At 36.2% G+C, this 17,954-nt stretch overlaps 1 protein-coding gene across 2 annotated transcripts; it reads right to left on the bottom strand.

The window, feature by feature from the left end:
- Nucleotides 1-3,463: 3,463 nt before the first annotated feature.
- On the bottom strand, nucleotides 3,464-16,706 carry slc37a2 (solute carrier family 37 member 2). 2 transcript variants are annotated; one of them, XM_062433466.1, is made up of 18 exons: nucleotides 16,113-16,706; nucleotides 14,002-14,083; nucleotides 13,392-13,482; nucleotides 13,000-13,078; nucleotides 12,774-12,909; nucleotides 11,541-11,617; nucleotides 10,636-10,802; nucleotides 10,238-10,275; nucleotides 10,009-10,149; nucleotides 9,231-9,321; nucleotides 9,059-9,121; nucleotides 7,564-7,649; nucleotides 7,036-7,084; nucleotides 6,412-6,485; nucleotides 5,358-5,436; nucleotides 5,011-5,108; nucleotides 4,780-4,844; nucleotides 3,464-3,765 (listed from the first exon to the last, which is right to left on the bottom strand). In XM_062433466.1, the coding sequence occupies exons 1-18, from the start codon at nucleotides 16,169-16,171 to the stop codon at nucleotides 3,750-3,752; spliced, it is 1,491 nt and encodes a 496-aa protein (XP_062289450.1). In that variant the 5' UTR covers nucleotides 16,172-16,706; the 3' UTR covers nucleotides 3,464-3,749. The 2 variants fall into 2 exon arrangements, with proteins under 2 accessions (XP_062289450.1, XP_062289452.1); XM_062433468.1 differs by having other exon boundaries at nucleotides 10,009-10,110.
- Nucleotides 16,707-17,954: the final 1,248 nt, after the last annotated feature.

Here is a 17,954-nt window from a genome sequence, read left to right as displayed (position 1 = left end):
AACTCCTAACTGCCTCGAGCTGTTTGATTTGTCTTCATGTGATGCTCTACTCTGCTTAGGTCTGCTGCAAAGATGAAGAATTTACAGAAAAAACACACACAAAACAGATATCATGTCCATGTTTGTCATTCTTTGAGCCAAAACGCTTATGCCTTGAATTTATAACTGTCAAGTTTAAAATGATCTGTTTGAATGTAGGATTCAGGTCCAGATTCATTGAGATTGTGCTACAAGCTCTTCCTTTTGAAGAGCAATGATCTTGGTTGTTGCTGTTATTGTATTGTTTTATGTTGATAGAATAGTTAGTGTTGTGTTAGTGAATTTGATGTGATCTTACATTGCGTACTGCTGGCCTGTCTAAATAAATATGCAGTCAAAACGAGGGGATTTCACAGACTTTTCATCTGAATGTTCATAATTGGTACAAAAGGGCCATGGTTATTGTTATATCTTTAAAGGATAATAAAAAAACAAACTCCTGTACATTGTGTCTTATGCCTCTCCGACCTTCTTCAGGTGTATACTGTAGGAGATACATCTGGTGGACGTCGGGACAGTCTTTTTCAAGTTACTTTCCTCCGATGTATCTGTTGGAAAATCAGGTGTGCAGAGATTTTTGGTTTTTACCGTTGTACAATTCTTTAAAGGATCATTTTGTTTATTACAGCTTGGGTCTTATTACTGCAGTTTTGTCCATCATTCCTACCATTATCAATAATTTTGTATTCTGCAGGAGGCAAGAAACACGATAAGCTTGTACATAACAATTTTGCCATATTATCTAAAAATTCTCAACTTTATTTTAAGGTCAAACTGAAAATGAGCACTCCTGAAATATTTGTAAAAAAATCCGTCATTGTTATGTAAATTAAAATGCTAAATTATGGGGTATTATTGGTGCTTTATTCACTAAGTGAGACTCATATTTAAGCTCTAACTGGTCTGGGAAAATAATAATGAAAATAATCCATCAATGCACTAGAAAACACCAGAAGTAGAGTAGATTAAAGTTGAAGAAGTAAATTGAACTGTGAACTGTGATGGATGTTTACAACGGACTGTTCACCTTTATTTATTTTTCCAAATAAGTTTGACTCACCTTGATTTGTTTACAACCTGTTTGATTATATGTCCCTGATCTTATTATTACCCTTATTACCCTTATCACAATTATTATATTCTTTTTTGATATAGATGACGGATGAAACTACAAAAACAAGACCCAAAATGTAATAAAATGGAATTATTACACACGTCTTTACAAGGCCTGAAGCCAATTTTTTCTATCAGCTTCTTACAATAAGTGATGCAATTATACATGAACCAACTATTAAATTGTTTGCGAAAGTTAAAACGGTTTTGGTCATTTCACATGATTGATTGATTTATTTGTAATTTTGTCCTGAAGTAGGCATTGCTCGGCTGTAAAATGTTGATGTTGATGTCATGCTCTAATGGACCAATCAAAGTAAAATCTAATCAAACCACACAGAACACTGGCTTTGGTTGTATGTGTTAAACTCTATTAATACATACAAGGATGTGTTTTCACAAACTTAAACTTTTACTGTTGCTGATTTAGTTATGAATATATTGAAATACTTAAGATTTGAAACAAAGCGTGAATTTCTGCCTTCATGTGTTAAGTTCTCAGTATGTTTCAAATAAACTAGTTTATATAGCATGTTGCCCGACCATGCCTAAAGTCTTATTTTATAGCTGACTAATGGGGAAGAAAGCCTGCTGTCGTAGCCGCCTCCTGCTCTCTTCGAGAATATCTTCATCTTTTATGTTTCGTCGTAGTCTTCAGGTGATAAATCCTACAAATGAGAAGTTGTGTAAAATTTTTTAAAAAGAGATCTTAAAAGAGGTTTTTAGCTACATTCAAGACCCAAAAGTCGCACAATGGCTCAACCTGGAGAAGTTGAAAACAGTTTAATTTTGTGCAAACATCCTCTCATGCTCCAAAGCAACGACTTGGGCACAATCAACCTTCCAAAAATGTTCAACCCTAACTCAAAAATGCAAAAGCACTTCAGGCAAATGTAGTAAAAGCTAATTGTTGCCATCAATGGCTTCCCCATTCAATATGATATATGTATAACAAGCTAACAGGCCTTGAATAGGAAAAACAGGGCATGGAAAACATTGTTTCAGAAATTAACTACTTTGTTGAGTGCCTGTATTGTTGCAGCGGTACAACAGGCACCTCATTTGAAGCATACTGAGGCCTTGAAATGTTAGTCTGTCTGAATATGTTACTGCTGTAGTAGTTTCAGATTGAACCAGGTTATAAACTGTAAGATAAATGAAATATGACAATTGTTGTTCACACATGTCATGACTGCTGGAGTGTGTTCCATGTATTTTCATTTGATGTCTCCAACGTGACTCTGAAGCTGCTCCAGTTCGTCTGTTGGACACTTGTTTACTTTGTCTCTTATTTCCTGCTGTTGGTCTGTGTCCTGTTTATCAGACATTCATAGAAGTGCATAATTACTTTTCTTTGTTAGGTTGTGTAATGCATTTAAAAAAAAAAAAAAAAAAAAATTATTTTGAGTGACCATTGTATATTTCATTTCATTTTAGAGAAGTTTTTTGCAGCGGTATGAAACTCTGAGCTAAATAACTCATGGCTTCAACTATTTTATAAAGCCAACCACTACAATTATAAATACAGTGAGTAACATGACGTTTTTACTGAAGTGGAAACTGTGCCATATGATCCTCTGAGTCTCAGGGAATCAGTTCTCTTTACCTCTAACTCTCCAAGACCCCATGTTAACTTTGATTTTATGTCATTAAAACAGATGATGGGCATGTCTGATAAGGGTTTAACTTGCTTTTTGTCTATTTAATAACTACTGATACATAGTATACTCTCAGATTTTCACCATGAATAGCAAGAAAAACAAGAGGGAGATTGTTTCTTGCTTTAGAAATTGTACTAATTTCAACCAGTTCTTTCTAAATGTTTTTCTTGGATGCATGTCGTGGTTTTTTTTGTGTTCCTGTGGGATCTTTAGGTTGCTTTATTTGACTCACACACAGTATAATACACTCAGACCTGGCGGACTATCAAAAGCCCTTTTCAGACAGTAATTTATCAGAGAATTGTGCTCCTTATTTCATGATGTCTGACAGTGCACAAGCATAACAGGATGTTAAGTTGGGACTCTCATCAAGAGGTCTATTTTTTTTCTCATATCCTGTATGTAGATTTTTTTGCTAATCATGTATAATTTCATGCATAAAGTTGTCATAGATTAAAAATGCTGGTGTGATTAAAAAAAAAAAACTAAAAAAAACCTGTTTAACTTTGCTAGTTAAACATTCTTTAAAGACTAAATCATCATGTTACATATCAAATCTGGAAACAGCAGCACGTCCAAACTGCAAGGACCTGAAATGGTGTATAGTGTGAGGATGTGGTATCCAAGGAGACAGAAAAAGACAAAATTAGGAAAATGGATAGTATGTACACTTTAATGATAAAAGAATAATAAAACAAACAAGTCAGAATGAGTAGATTAGTCATAAAAAAGCGTTGTCTTAATAAAGATATAATTGTCTCTGTTTTACAAGAGAAGAAGGCTTGAATCGTCAGTTTAGTGCCTTGAATCTTCCCTGATTGCTCGGTCTCCATTCAACCATGATGGAAAGACGTCGTCCACGGTAAGGTGAGGTCAGTTGTCTAAAACATTGTTTCCCTCTTTGATGTGTGGTTCCCAGTTTTTAAGTGGTGTATTTCAGAATTCTTTGAACCTGGAATTAAAAAATAAATAAAAAGTTACAGTTTGTTTGTTAATTAATATTAGACGTATATATCCTGCTTATAATGTTCAGTATTTGTTCAGAACTGATGATTTTAAGAGAGAGTTAGAGGAAAGGATGAATACCACTGTCATGTAACTCATTAATACAGTGAGAGTATCATTCTTCATCTCTCAGTCAGAAAATCAATAAGCATATTTTCTCAAATGTTGTACTATTCCTTAAATGAATTCATTCTAAGTTGCATACCTTAAAATATAGGATCAGGTGCAAAAATGAGCACTGAAACATGTTTTTGTTGCTGTAATCATTTATACTGCCCATTAGAAGATCCCTTTATAATGTACTAATATGAGTGATGGGAGAAAAAAAATCCAGTTTATTTAAAGCTTCAACCACTCAAATTAATCAGATCAATATCTTTCAATTACAGTCTTTTTAGTGCACAATTCCCTCTTTTTGTTACTATACTCCCACTGCAGCTTAACAGGAAAACAGTGTTGAGACACAAACAGGGACATTTTAACAAAAATAAATGTAACTGTGTATGATATCGACTTTATTTGACTAACTCAAACTGCTAATGTCTCATATTATCTTCTGATAAACTTTTAAATACATTTTTGCACAGAAGGAGAACTGTGGATGTTGTCCTTGAAACTGTAATTTAAGGCTTGTGTGCTTCAAACAAAATGTCAAATCTAGCAGCGTCACAAACATCCTTTCCGATGGCAGATTTAGGATGGGCACTGAGTGTAGGGTGTGTGTCCTTTTTACCATTTCCAACAGGCAATCTGGCTGGCATTCAGTATTTTTTTTTGTAGTCATCACATCCTTACTGGTAGTTTTAAACATGGTTTTATAGATTTATAATTTTTGTAATGGTATGATATTTTGGTTTTGTACCAGCTGAAAAATACATCTAAACCTAGATCTAGATCTAAATGATTAGGCTGAATACAATAGTCAAACTTTCTGCATCTTTGAGATGGGCATCAGTCTCACCCTCTAGCACGAGGTTGATGTCCACACCAGCCCTGAGCCTCCTTGAAAACGAGCCTGGACAAAAACTGAAGACAAACAAACAACAGTGTTTACAAAACTACAAGAACATTGTCATGAGTCAAGACAATTCAATAATCCAAAACATGACAAATAATGTTCTAATTGTGCTGAGTTGTACTATAAGAGACTAAAAAATGACATCAGTGAATAGATAGAAGTAGTTTGTCTGACCAGGCAGGCCAAGATGTCGGCAGAGATGAGCATGTAGAAGACGTTGTTCCAACCAGTGGGAGAGATCACACCGGCAAGCAGAGGACCCAACGCAGCGCCTACAGAGAACACACAAACATTAATGCACTGAAACCTCCGTTGTTAAGTAGAGCACCATAAAAAAGTTTCAACCTTTTAGAGCTTTAAAGGCATTTGCCAAAAAATGTCTTTCTTGTGTTGCGTGTGTTGTACTGTATTATGTGCTGGGCAGGTTGTATAATGATTCAAGATGGTTTAATGGAGTAATGTAAAAGAAAACATCAACGAAAAGATGCAGGATCTCTACAGGTCAGACACCTCATACATACCTATTGAGCCGGTCCCATCAATAATTGCCGTCACTGTTGACAATGCCCTTGAGTTTCCTCTCAGACTCTCATGTGTTCCCTGTTGTAACAAAGACATCATGTAAATAATCGGTCCTCAGTCAAAGAAGCAGGGAAATACACAGAGAGAAGGAGAAGAAAAGAGGGCTAGAGAGGAAAAACGGGCAGAGATAAAGAAAAAAACTAAACCAATAGTTATTTTAACTGTCTGTTGCACTTACAGGATATAGGTGGAGGTTTTCCATTCTTTTCTTATTGTCAACAAATCTCATTTGTAGAGCCAAACCAACAATTAACTGATCCTATTTACAAGTATTGTGTGTTTATCCAAAGTCTGATATGTTGTATTCTTCTGTGTTGTAGACATCCAGAAACACGGTTCTGTTTACAGAGGTTCTCTAGCTGTTTGTGCTACATAACACAACCTCTTGACTTTGTACTTAAGTTATTTGAGAAATGTCTCATGTACAAGTTGGTGCAACGTTTCACTCATACACAGTTATAGGAATCTCACTCCTGAAGGTTACAATCTTATCACTGTTTTTACTCTTTGGAGCTGTTTCTAAACAAGCTTTCTTTCTTCATGGACAAAGGAAGGAAGGATGCCAGTGCAACAATGTTTTTTATAGTTTTTGCACAACAACAGAGTCCTATGGCACAGAGGAATCAGGCTTTGGATAAGCAAACAGTACTTGTAAGTTAATAGTTGGTTTGTCTCTGCACATAAGATTTGCCAGCCAAATCCTTTAATCCTTTATTTGTGTGTTTCTGTGTGTTCTACACACTGAGCAGTTTTAAACCATAATCTAAGTTTTACTTTAAGTACGTTACTGACAAATTACATGAGTACTTTAAACCTCTTCCTACCGCTGACAAACATGCCAGACCATTCATATCTGTCCCTAAAATATATCTATGCAAGTACAGAGAAGGATATTTATTGTAATGCGAAGAGTGTATTAGGTAAGCATAGCAGGGATGGATGGCAGCGACATAAAGCAGAGGATTGAGTTTCTTGTGGTGCATCAGGTCTTACCAGGTCAGCAGATACAGCAGTAGTGATCAGGGCGTATGGTCCGTTCACCAGGCCTCCACATACCAGCAGCATACCTACATACAGAAATAAAAAAAACTGTAAGTAAAACCAACTTCGTATTCATAAAAATCAATGTAGTTAAAAAACTGTTCAAGTAATTAAACCAGTGGTCAAATGTATTTTTGATGACTTGGGTCTTGATGGTTTAATATAAGATAAAACATTGGTTTGCCAACTAGCCAACTCTGACTGTCCCAAACATCACAGAAAAAAAGACAGAAATGATGATGAGGCTCGATGCAGACTGCAGCCGCTGTCTGTGTAGAGTTTTTCCTCAAACATCCCCACCTGCAGATGTGTGTGTATTCATTGGGTTGTATGTAGTGAGATTGGAAGTAACTGTTATTATTGTATATGACTTATGGTAGTTAAATGCTGTTTGACCATCCTTCATGAAGATTAAAATTTGTGTCCGTAAGTTTTCCAGCTCAGTCTTTATGCCCAATTTAAGATCTGAGTTTACATGCAAACATTTTATCACTGAAATAAACCATTTCGGATGTTTACAAGGCAGATTATAAAAATGAAATAATGAAAGTTAAAAACACAGTAAATAAGTCTTACCAATTGTAGTGCCAAGGCTCCTTTGCCCGATGTAATTATAGAGGAAAAGCTGCAACATGGGGAAAAAAAACATTAGCAGATGAAGATTTGCAGATTCATACAGAGAATATCAATGACATGAAACTTGTCTTTGACAGAATATTATTGCATCATTCAGAAAATGTATTACTAAACTGTAACCAAGACTTTGAGATACAGAAACATTTAAAGCTTATACACAGCCAGTTCAATTTCATATTGACTTTTCACCCAACTCTACATGTAAAATAATAACAAATAACAGGTTCTGTTGTTGCTGTTTTAAAAAATCACATTGGCTTTTTTCATGAATCAAACTATATATATTTTAAGATTTACGTCTCCAGTAGGAACAAATGAGACACACAGACTGGGTAGGGAAGTTGAAGATTATTGAAAGACCAATGAAGTGTAAACACATATATCATTTGGGATCAAGCTGAGGAGCACGTGATAGAGAAGAGTATTTGCTGTCAATATATATAATCTGATGTATGAGGTGACACTCACCATAGGGGCAGCAAGAAGTAACATGATACCGCAAGTCGTTGCTCTCCCACCAGTATAGTCTGACACGACACCCGCCATGATGCCTCCTGTAGACACAGCACACAATCAGTCAGGTAAAAGCATTATGATGACAGTTTCAGGAATAAAACAAAAAAAACAACACTAATATAAAACTGATCTGGGGAGAGTAACACCAGATTTGAAATAGACCAGATGTTAATAAGACATTTTTATCCTGTAATGACAACTCATTTATTAGGCATATTTTTAATATCAACCATACTGTTTGCAGCCTCCCTGTGATGCTGCTGTAATCCTTGCAATATGTTTTAATTACAGGTTTCTATAGTGACTGGCAGTTATGCTCCAGGGTATGGCAACAGTAACTTCAAAGTCAGTCTGACCTCTTTTGAAGTTTAGCTGCATGACACCCTCTCGGCAAGTGAAAACATCTACGGTTAAGTCACTTGAAACAAATAAATGTTGCCCTGAAACAACTGAATATCTAATTATGACATTTTTGTCACTACTGAAATGCAAAAGTTTGTCATGTCAGGAAACACACTTAGTCCCTTTCTGGCTGAGATAGATGAGAAAGTGGATACCACTTTAATAACTGCAGCTGGTGAACTTAGTATAAAGACTGGAAACAGGTGGAAAACGGCAACCCTGGATCCCTCCACGAGTAACAAAATCTGCCTTCCAGCACCTCTAAAGCTGACATATTAACATAGTATATTTCCTTTGTTTAATCTGTACACAAACAGAAATATAAAATTGACACATTATAGTTTTACGAGTTGGTTGCATGCCAAGCTTTTTCTTAGCCAAGCCATAAACCTTCTTGGGTTTCAGCCACTTACCTGGCAAGTGTTCAGAAACAAATAACCCCTGGTAAAACGGCAAAGTTTTGTTTTTATGCTCCAGTTTTTGTACATTTTTTGTACGTGTTTTCAGTCCCCCTGAACATTTCGAGGGTAATTTAAAGTGGTGCAATTTCAAAATCTTGATTTTATCAGATTTTAGCAAATCTTGATTTTAGCAAATCCAAATGTGTAATATCTATATCAAAATAAAAGATATTCAAGTTGCTCAAACTGTCAAATTCTGATCTAAAAATGTAGTTACTAAAACCAGATTGGTAAAATTCAGTTGAAACTTCAACATCTGAGCGACTTAGGATGAGTAGTTGAGTCTGAATTGAATCAACTAATTAAAATTAATCACTGGAAAACCTGCATGCTTAAAATTTCTACTTGAATTTGTGAACCAGCATATTTACATTTAGGTTTTCAGTTGCTTATAAAATTCTAATTAAGGCCTTTCTTTGCTTCTATAGAGACTAAAAATTACACTGCCAAGATTATTTACTTCTACATGAGTTATCTAAGGTATCTCCATCTACTTTTTCCATCATAAAAAGGTTGGAAAATCAAATTAAATCAAATCAATGAATTTATGTGATATGACTTATCAGTCGATGCTCAAATCTTACCCACGATTCCTCCTACATCAAATAGTGTTGACATGTCTCCGGCCTCTTTTGCATCAAAATGTGCTGAAAATGAAAGAAAAACATACATTAACTTATCTTTAAATTATGCAGTTATAACTGTATCACGTTAGTACATAAATGTAAAAATTAAAGCATGTGTGTGAATACTGACCAACATTTGAGATGTAGAGAGGAAGCCAATACAGGAAAGTATAGCTGACCAGCTTGGCGAACAGCAGACAGAGCGAGAACTCCACCACTCCCTTTGACAGACATTTAAAACCGTGAAAAGCACTTAAGAAACGTTTCACCATCTCAAAGTCTCATCATTAACACAGAGCTGTAACTCAAAATTCCCTTTCTGAGACACAGCAAGTGAACACAAACCCATTCAAAATGTGATTTTATGTAAGAAGAGTAACGACGGGCAATCACTGACACATGCTGAGCTGAATCAAACAATCCTCACCATTAAATATGTGGCCTGTGCTGCTTTTTTGCTCTGAAGATTACTGCTACATTTAATAAAAAATGTGATCCTTTCCTTTCTGACTGTAGTGGGAATGGTTTTGATTTGATGAAACTCTGAGTCTAGTGTCTCAGAGAGCTGAATTTAAATGAACTGAATTAATTTCACACAAAACAATTAATCTTTGTTAAAAATATGTAACAGTAAAGTGTGTGTATTTTTGTGACTATAGCATATTTCAAATAGCTACTACTGCATGAGTTAAACTTAAACAATCCTGATGACACTGTGACCACTAGATGGTGCTAGACTATGAATGATCAAATCCTACATGTACATGTAGCAGCTTTAAATCACTTTTCAAACCACAAACACATTTTACATATGAAATATAGCTTCCCTTCCTACTGGCACAAATATCTGATACACAATCATACAAACATGTAATTTCCGTAGTTTAAAAGCAGTTGTTCCCACTCACAGGTATACTGAGAGCCCTGCAGAAGCTTATGGCCTCAGCTTGCTCCTCGACAATCTCCTGAGGCTCGGTGGTGATGGAACCGTTGACGGCGTGAGACGAGTTCTGCAAGAGAGGCTCTGTCTCAGTGCTCTCCTGATCACCCTAACACACAAACACAGGCATGCATGACCCACAACCAGTCCTGTAATGAATGTACAGGAATTAATGAATGATTCAGTTTTTTACTCACGTGGTGCTGAGGAGGAGTGCAGTTGACGTCTTCAGGTTCTGAAACACAGAGGAAAGGGGAGACTCAGAAATGTCTTTTTACAGCAATTCATAATTTAAAGACAAAGCAAATGTAATCATAAAAACAACATGTAAAAAAGGCATATGTTGAGAATTTTGCCCTGCTTTAAGTTTTCGACCTAACTATGTTAAACATGTCCAGACCTGCCCCTGTACTGAGAGATTACTGACTGGGTAATAACAGGGGAAAGGTCCATTTCCCTAAAATGTCACAGTTCCTTTCTGGCACTGCAGAGTTGTCTCTCCTTTACTGACTCTGACTTCATGAAGTAATCCAAAACCATTTCCAATATTTGACTATGTCAGAGTTGTGTGTGTGTGTCATGAACAGAAACTGACTCTCGACTAGGAAGAAGAAGCACAGGATCCCAGTGCAGGCGATGATGATGCCGGGCACGATGAAAGACATCCCCCATGCTGAGGAGACGAAGGCACCTGCGATGAGGGAACCGAAGATGTTTCCTACTGAGGTGTGAGAGTTCCACACACCCATGATGAACCCTCGCCTGAAGATCAAAACACAAGTACACAATGACCATGAGTGATCTCTACACTCTGCTGCTCCTATTGTAGGTCAACGAGCCGTCAAGTAATCGCTTCAAAAACATGACTTGGTAAAAAGCTCTTAAATAGGCTTTTACACTTTAGACCTTTTGTATTCTGTATATTCTATGTGTCTGTATACTATAATATGTTCAGGGATGCACACTGACAACAGTCATGTTAAAGGAGCAGTTTGACATTTAAATGCATCTGTGCATTAAGAACGGAGCTTGAATTTAGATGTGGTTATCCTATCTTAGCCTGACAACTAGAAGCAGGGGGAAACAGCTAGTATCTTGTTTAATTTGTAGGCAAAAATGTAACATGTAACACCAAATAACAGGTGCTGTAATTATTTATTGAGTAAGTAACATTTTTCAGTCCGCCTAGTATCTCTGCTCAACACCTTGACTGCAGATGAGGCACTGAAAAGGGTTGGACCAGATGGGTGTATTATTTTTATTGTGTTTGTCTGAGTTTCAGGAACCAGTTTGACCTGTTTTTGAGCTTCCACGCATATGCAAAGGTGAAGTTTACATTCAGGATGTAGGTTTCAGTTGAGTGGTCTGAAGTAAATCAAAAGCTTGCTTGGTCTCACTGTGCTCACAAAACATGACAAGTGTGTCTGTGGTGTGTCAGCAGCATTTGATACTACACAGTCAGCAAGACTGCACCAGCAGTACACGGCCTGCAGTACTCACTTCCCCTTTCCGAACCAGTTGCCGACACAAGCCACCACTGCTGGCCATCCGGTGGTCTGCATCAGTCCGTTCATGACCTGCAGATTGGAGCAAATCGAGAGAGACCAGACAATGTTAACTGAGTGCATCACAGCCTCATAACACCGGTGCAACCCTAAAAAAACGTTGCAAATAAAGGAGGGTGAGAGGGCACCAGTGTGAACAAGTGCTTTCAACATTCCCACATCACACGCCTGTAGTAATGTGACAATGTGTGAGTCATGTGATACGTGTGAGTAAAGCCTGACTAAGCCACCATGAGATCTCCACATTTTCAAAGGGATGAGATTATAAATGAGGTCCTTACTGACCCATAGAGTCCACCGTGATCAAACCTGTAAGGAGTTAATAATGTTGTTAATCAATATGTTGAAGAAGTGGGCTTTTTTTGATAGTTGCATGTAGGTGCTTCAGTTTTTAACACATTTGATAATTAAGAATGTTCTCTTTGCAGGTGTCACAAAGAGTTTTTTTTTCTTACAAATGTCAAATTTATAGATCTAATCAGATTTATAGTGACAAAATCTTTCTGATCTTTCTCTCTTGTTTGCCATAGGTTGTGAATTTACTTGAGGAATTTGACTGCTGGGAGGAGTCATGTGATTGTGGGAAGCTCATCTGACACTTCAGAGCTGCAAAACAGCATTACATTCATCTAAACTACAAACTATCTATCATGCAGCTTTCTGACAGACTTTAAACCAGTCAAATTCAGCTTTAACAGCATTTTCAGACTCATAAAAAACTGAAAAACATAATCACAACATTTTCGATGTAATACAACTTTTACACAACTGCAGTCTCTGCATGGTGAGTGTGATTCTCATTATAAAGTCAAGACAGCAATACAGTCTGATTTCAGTGTGTTGAACAAAACAATACCGTGGGTTGTAAAGACCCTGAGTGTGCCTCCATACTGGGATTAACATTAATATCCTATAATGCTGAACAACCAGCTAAATCTAGCCAGTGCGTGTTGCTATGGGTGAAGTTTTTATGGTGAGTCAGCTTGTAAGATATCTGCTTCCCTCTTTTCTCTCCTAATGTGATTTTGCTGTATGCAGTAGTTCTGTCAGGGAAAATGGATGAGAGGTTGCAGAGAAAGTAACCCGATAATAAGTTACCTCCTGGCTGTTTACAACCAGTCAGTGAGCAAAACCTGTTTGAGTGAGCTGCAGTATGTTGTATCTTTACCTGGATGACAGCGTAGTACCATAAAGAATGAATGTTCCAGTAGAAACCGAGGCCAAACAGACATGTGAACAATCCACTCATCAGCATCCCAAAACTCAGGTAGTACCGCAAAGGTAGGCGCTCTCCAAATATCCCACTGTAAACACAAGGAATAATAAAGACTCAATATGACACAAACATTCAGACAAAAACTTAACAAAATCATCCAGCAGTCACACATACAAACCTGAAAAACATGCCGATGGCATAGGCAACCAGGAAGGAGTTATCCAAGACCCCGAATAGGGTTTGATAGTTGTCCTGGTCTACAGAGATGACACAGATGAGACTATTACCTTTCTATGAAACACTTTACAGTAAGAGATGTACAGCATTAAGGATGTAAGCACTCATTTGTGTTTGCTGAAAGGCATGACTTAGCGTGGTAAGATGGTGCTCTCTCAAAAATAAGTGCATAAATAAGACAATTAATCAACACACACAAAAAGCAATCTACTATCAACCAATACAAATACAGACTCATTTACTCTCATATCACAATCAGTTAATAATCAGTAAATACTGTCTGCATAATATACTAATTAGTGAATTATGGATGGCATCAAGTGAAGGACTTACCAAAGGGTGCCCAGTCACACCAGGTGGCATTATTGGTTATGTTAAGATCTGGTGGCCGAATAACTGTGGAGCAGTTTCTGTGCAGTTCACTCTGAGTATCGGTGAGAAAAACACAAGAAGCAGATGAAACAACCTTGACAAAACTCTCAGACACAACAGAATACAAGACTAGAAAGACTACAAGGAAACAAGGGAAAGTGTTAAATTCATGTTTTCATATTGATATTATTATAGAGAGGTTGCAGGAACTTGTGATGAGAATCAAATGTTTGTCTAGCTCCCTGAATAAGAAATTTGATTCACATTTTCTTCCATTAATTTATATGTATTAATGAGGATAAAAGAAGATGAAGTTCGACTGAAGCTAACTGGGACGCTCAGGGAGTTTCTTGATCCCATGTTTTATTCAAACTTTGCAAAATATCTCAGCATCTCAGCAACAAGAAGATAAGAGAGAGACATTTTTGTTATTTTCATGGCTTCCAAACTCACATAAAGGAACTCTGATGAGTCTTTTAAAAGGCATTTGACCTCTAAGCCACACTTATCAAGCTCCTGCAAAAATCCTCTAACACCTGTAGATAAAAATGAACTGAATTGACGCGGTCACCTTTACAATGCTGATAGGTTTCCGTGACAGATGGTAGGCAGTGTAGAAGAGGAAGGTGAGGAAAAGAATAAAACTTCGATACCTGCAAAGGAGACGTTAAAACACACACATTTGAGAAAAGTTATTCTGATTTATAGGAATACTTCAATGTATTTTAATACTGGTTATTCAGAATATTTTCTTATTTTGTACATTGCGAAAACAGAATAATAATCAGCCAAGTTAATATTAGTAACATATTTATGCCTAAATTATACATCTGATATCATTATTATAAGGTGGCACATGCAATCACATCTACCTGATGGTAATAAACTATGATGGCATGTTAGAAACATCAAGCTTTCGTGATAATAATACAGTTTCTTTCTATATACAGCAGTCCAATACGCCAACACACCATCTTACATTATCAACTTTACAAAAATAGGATTTACTGCAGGGTTGTTGAGTTGGATTGCATTAAATTGTACAGGTGAACCTAATAAGGTCACAGTAAGTAGGTCACACCCTGTTTGTTATAAATAAAGGAGATAAAACTTTATTGACTCCTCACATGAAAATGTGCCTTGCGTCATAATCATTAGAATACAATAAAACCACATAAAAGAACATTTTTATGATCACCCTCCAGCGATGATTAAAATTATATAATACAATATGTAATTAACTCCTGAGAAAACACTGGGTCATTCACCTGTCCACCTTCACCTGTCCCTTGTCATGCCTTGTCATGCACACACACACATCCTACATTCAAAATGTAATTTTATTGTTAGCTGAAAGTGGAGGGGAAAAAACAACAACATTGCGTGAGGATCGTGTACAGAGTCACATGCAATGTACTAAAACTGCCATGTGAGCCCCCTCCAGCTGTTCATTATGTTTGCTTTTTTATCACTTAGTCTCAATTCATGGCGGGACACTGTGAGAAAGAGTTTCAATTAACATGAACTATTGATCACTCTCAAGTTTTAAAAGTATTTTGTGACAAACAGACAGCTGGTAAAGTGTTTAGATGTGTATGAGTCCTGTTACAACATGCTCTGTCTTAGTATGAAAAATAAACTGTAGAAACATAGATTTTTTCTTGTTCAGGAATACACTCATTTAAGAGCATAAGATCTTCTATTGCATCTCCACTAAGGCTGGAAAGATGAGTCAATTAATTGATTAGTTGACAGACAATAACTCTGCAACTATTTTGATAATCAAGCAATCGTTTCAGTCAATTTTTCAGCAAAAAAGCAAACATTTGCTGGTTCCAGCTTCTTAAATGAGATGTTTGATGCTTTTTTCCAGTCCAACATTATTAAAATGATTAGTATAGTATATTATTTGTGTTTTTGATGGTTGGTTGAACAAAAAAAAGGCGATTTAAAGGCATCACTTTAGGCTCTGGGAAAACTATATTTTCATTTCTAACAGTGTTAGTCAAGAGGATAAGCAAGACTGACAAGATACACAATTATTATTTGAACAATAACAAAATCATAACTAGTAGACATATTATTTATTCATTTGCACTTTTATGTTTTCTTGCATGAGGAAATGGGCTTGCATAGTAAACTGCTGGAACATCAGGGTCTTCATTGCTGTAATATCATTTTTTCCACACATTTTTTTTGCGTGTGAAGTGTGAATTTAAAAAAAAAATAGTGTGAAAGCATACTAGAAACTGAGATGTAATAACAATAGCATACCCCTTGTCTTGTGAAATTCCTGAAATACTGCGAAGCTATTGACTCGTTTCGGGTCAAATCTATGTCAACAAGAGAGGAAGCTCTGAAATGACATCTCTTTAAATGGAGTTTGGCTTGGCTTCACATTTTTTTTATAATAATACCAGTAATGTCAACCCCCTCATAAAAAAAGCAGAAATTATAATTGTGTAATAGATATTGAGTTATAAATAATTGGCTAATTACACAATGAATCAATTGGGTTTTACTAACCTTACTAAAGACTACCACAATGCATGTTTATCGATGTGTTTAGGCCAATCATTTACAGCAGGGAGATAAAGATAAGGTCTCAGTGGTAATGAGGCTGCCATTAACTCCTTTATACTTTGGAAATGTGGAGGAACAATAGGAATAATGAAAACTTACCAACTATCTCGAGAAAAAGACGTGATAAGACGTATGCCGGGAGCCTGGGATGCCTTCATTTTTGGACCAAAACGTTGTCAAACTTAACAGAGAAAAAACTTAAAAACTGGTTTCAGGCATTTTACTTCAGGCAGATTGTATCCCACTAACTTTAGATGTAGAAGCAGGAGAAGATAACCCACTGCTTATTAATGGTTGGTATGAATAGATAGATATGGGTGATAGACACGCTTACTTGATTTTGTAGTACCGAGAGTAATTAAAAAAATTAAAAGCCGGGCAAATAAAGGTTAAAAAAAGCAGACGTTAGCTGCTAAGGGGGTAAAGCAGTTTCGGTTTTGCAGCGTCCTGTTCGGAGACACAGTCCGTAAACATCCAGTACTTCTCCATAATGTGAGGCTGTGGGGTTAAATACGCCGGTCAGGAGAGCCAGCCTCCCTCTATGCAGCCGCGATAGGCCGTCAGAGTAAAAAAAAGAATATCAAAATAAAAAAAGGCGTCAAATATGAATGGAAAAGTGATGATATTATTAGCGTTTAAGGTAAGTGTTATTCCACGAGATTTTCCAGACGGAGCCTCTCCCGGACCACGTGGCTCCTCCCCTTCTCTGACGTCACTTCCGGAAACAGATGATACAGTCCAGCAGTGCTCTGAGTCCCACATGTAGACTGATAGGTTTATCTTGTTTTTCCTCTTTTTTTCTTTATTAAACATAAACAATATATACAAACAAACTGTTTCTGCTAGGGAAACAATCACATGAAGTATTTTTCAAAAATACATTGTGTTTTCAATGCCTTACTGTTTTTAATGTCCTTAACTGTGGTGCCATTTTTTTTTTAGATTTAGTTCTTGAGCAAAGTGTCCAAATTTTGGCTTGTAGTCAGTCTATTTCTTCTTATGTATATGGAATTTTCCCAGCAACAAAATTAACTGTACAAGATAAACAAAATCTTTGTCTTTCTATTCATTTTTAAAGTGTAAAAAAACATCTCTATCTCTGAGATGAAATGTCTTATTAGTTTTTCTCATTATAAAATTTTGTAGGCTACATCTACCCAAAATATTTTACTGTATACACAGTGAAAAAATAAATGAAATATTGTTTCTTCTTCTACACCACAGAAGTCACAAGAGTATTCAATATATATTCTAAATCTCTCTAATGTCTTTTTTAGTGGATATATACGATGCCAGATTTTTAAAGATAACTTCCTTAACTTAATTATCCAAGTTTCAAACCAGTTAATTTCTCCATAAAAAGATGACCAAAAGAATCTTCCTGGGGTAGATTTATTTTGGTAGGCAGCAGCTATTATCTGCAGCTTTGAGCTTCTACTTGGAAATGTTTTTTGTTTTTTTTGTAATGATCAATACATGAAAGAGTATTTTCTAAATTTTAATCAATCTCCTTAGATTTCTTTTTTTGCAAAGTTTTACAATCATAAATGTTAACTGTCAAAGGTTAAACTTCACTTTAATGTTTTCTAGATGGAAATGGAGCTATATACATTTATTAAGACAATGACTTCGAGAAGGACCCAACCGCAGACAAAAAGGTGGACATAGATGCAGACATCTTTACCTCTGCTTACACAATTGACCGGAAGTCATGTCTTCTTTGTGTGTTTATTTCCCCGTAAAGTAGCAGGCGACGAAAGCTGAATTAATTTGATTCTGACAACAGATTAATCAATTTATTTAAAACATTACATGGCACATTTAAAAGAACTGGCCACTTTCCAAAGACTTAGTCAATGAACTTTACATTGGCCCATTTAAAAAAAAATAGTCAATTGACTAAATATATGTATGAAATGATGTTTTTAAATCTGTCTGCTA

The sequence above is a fragment of the Scomber scombrus genome, chromosome 14 (assembly GCF_963691925.1).
Source record: "Scomber scombrus chromosome 14, fScoSco1.1, whole genome shotgun sequence".
Classification (NCBI taxonomy): Eukaryota; Metazoa; Chordata; class Actinopteri; order Scombriformes; family Scombridae; genus Scomber; species Scomber scombrus.
Note: the sequence above shows the minus strand (reverse complement) of the source record. Positions and strands in the feature narration are given on the sequence as shown.

Excerpts from the sequence above, each read along its gene's own strand:
- slc37a2 (XM_062433466.1), bottom strand. The coding sequence starts at position 16,171 with ATGAAGGCATCCCAGGCTCCCGGCATACGTCTTATCACGTCTTTTTCT. Across the intron at positions 14,084-16,112 it reads TCTTTTTCTCGAGATAGTTG|GTATCGAAGTTTTATTCTTT; the intron begins GTAAGTTTTCAT and ends TCTCCTTTGCAG. Across the intron at positions 6,486-7,035 it reads GAGCCTTGGCACTACAATTG|GTATGCTGCTGGTATGTGGA; the intron begins GTAAGACTTATT and ends TTCTGTATGTAG.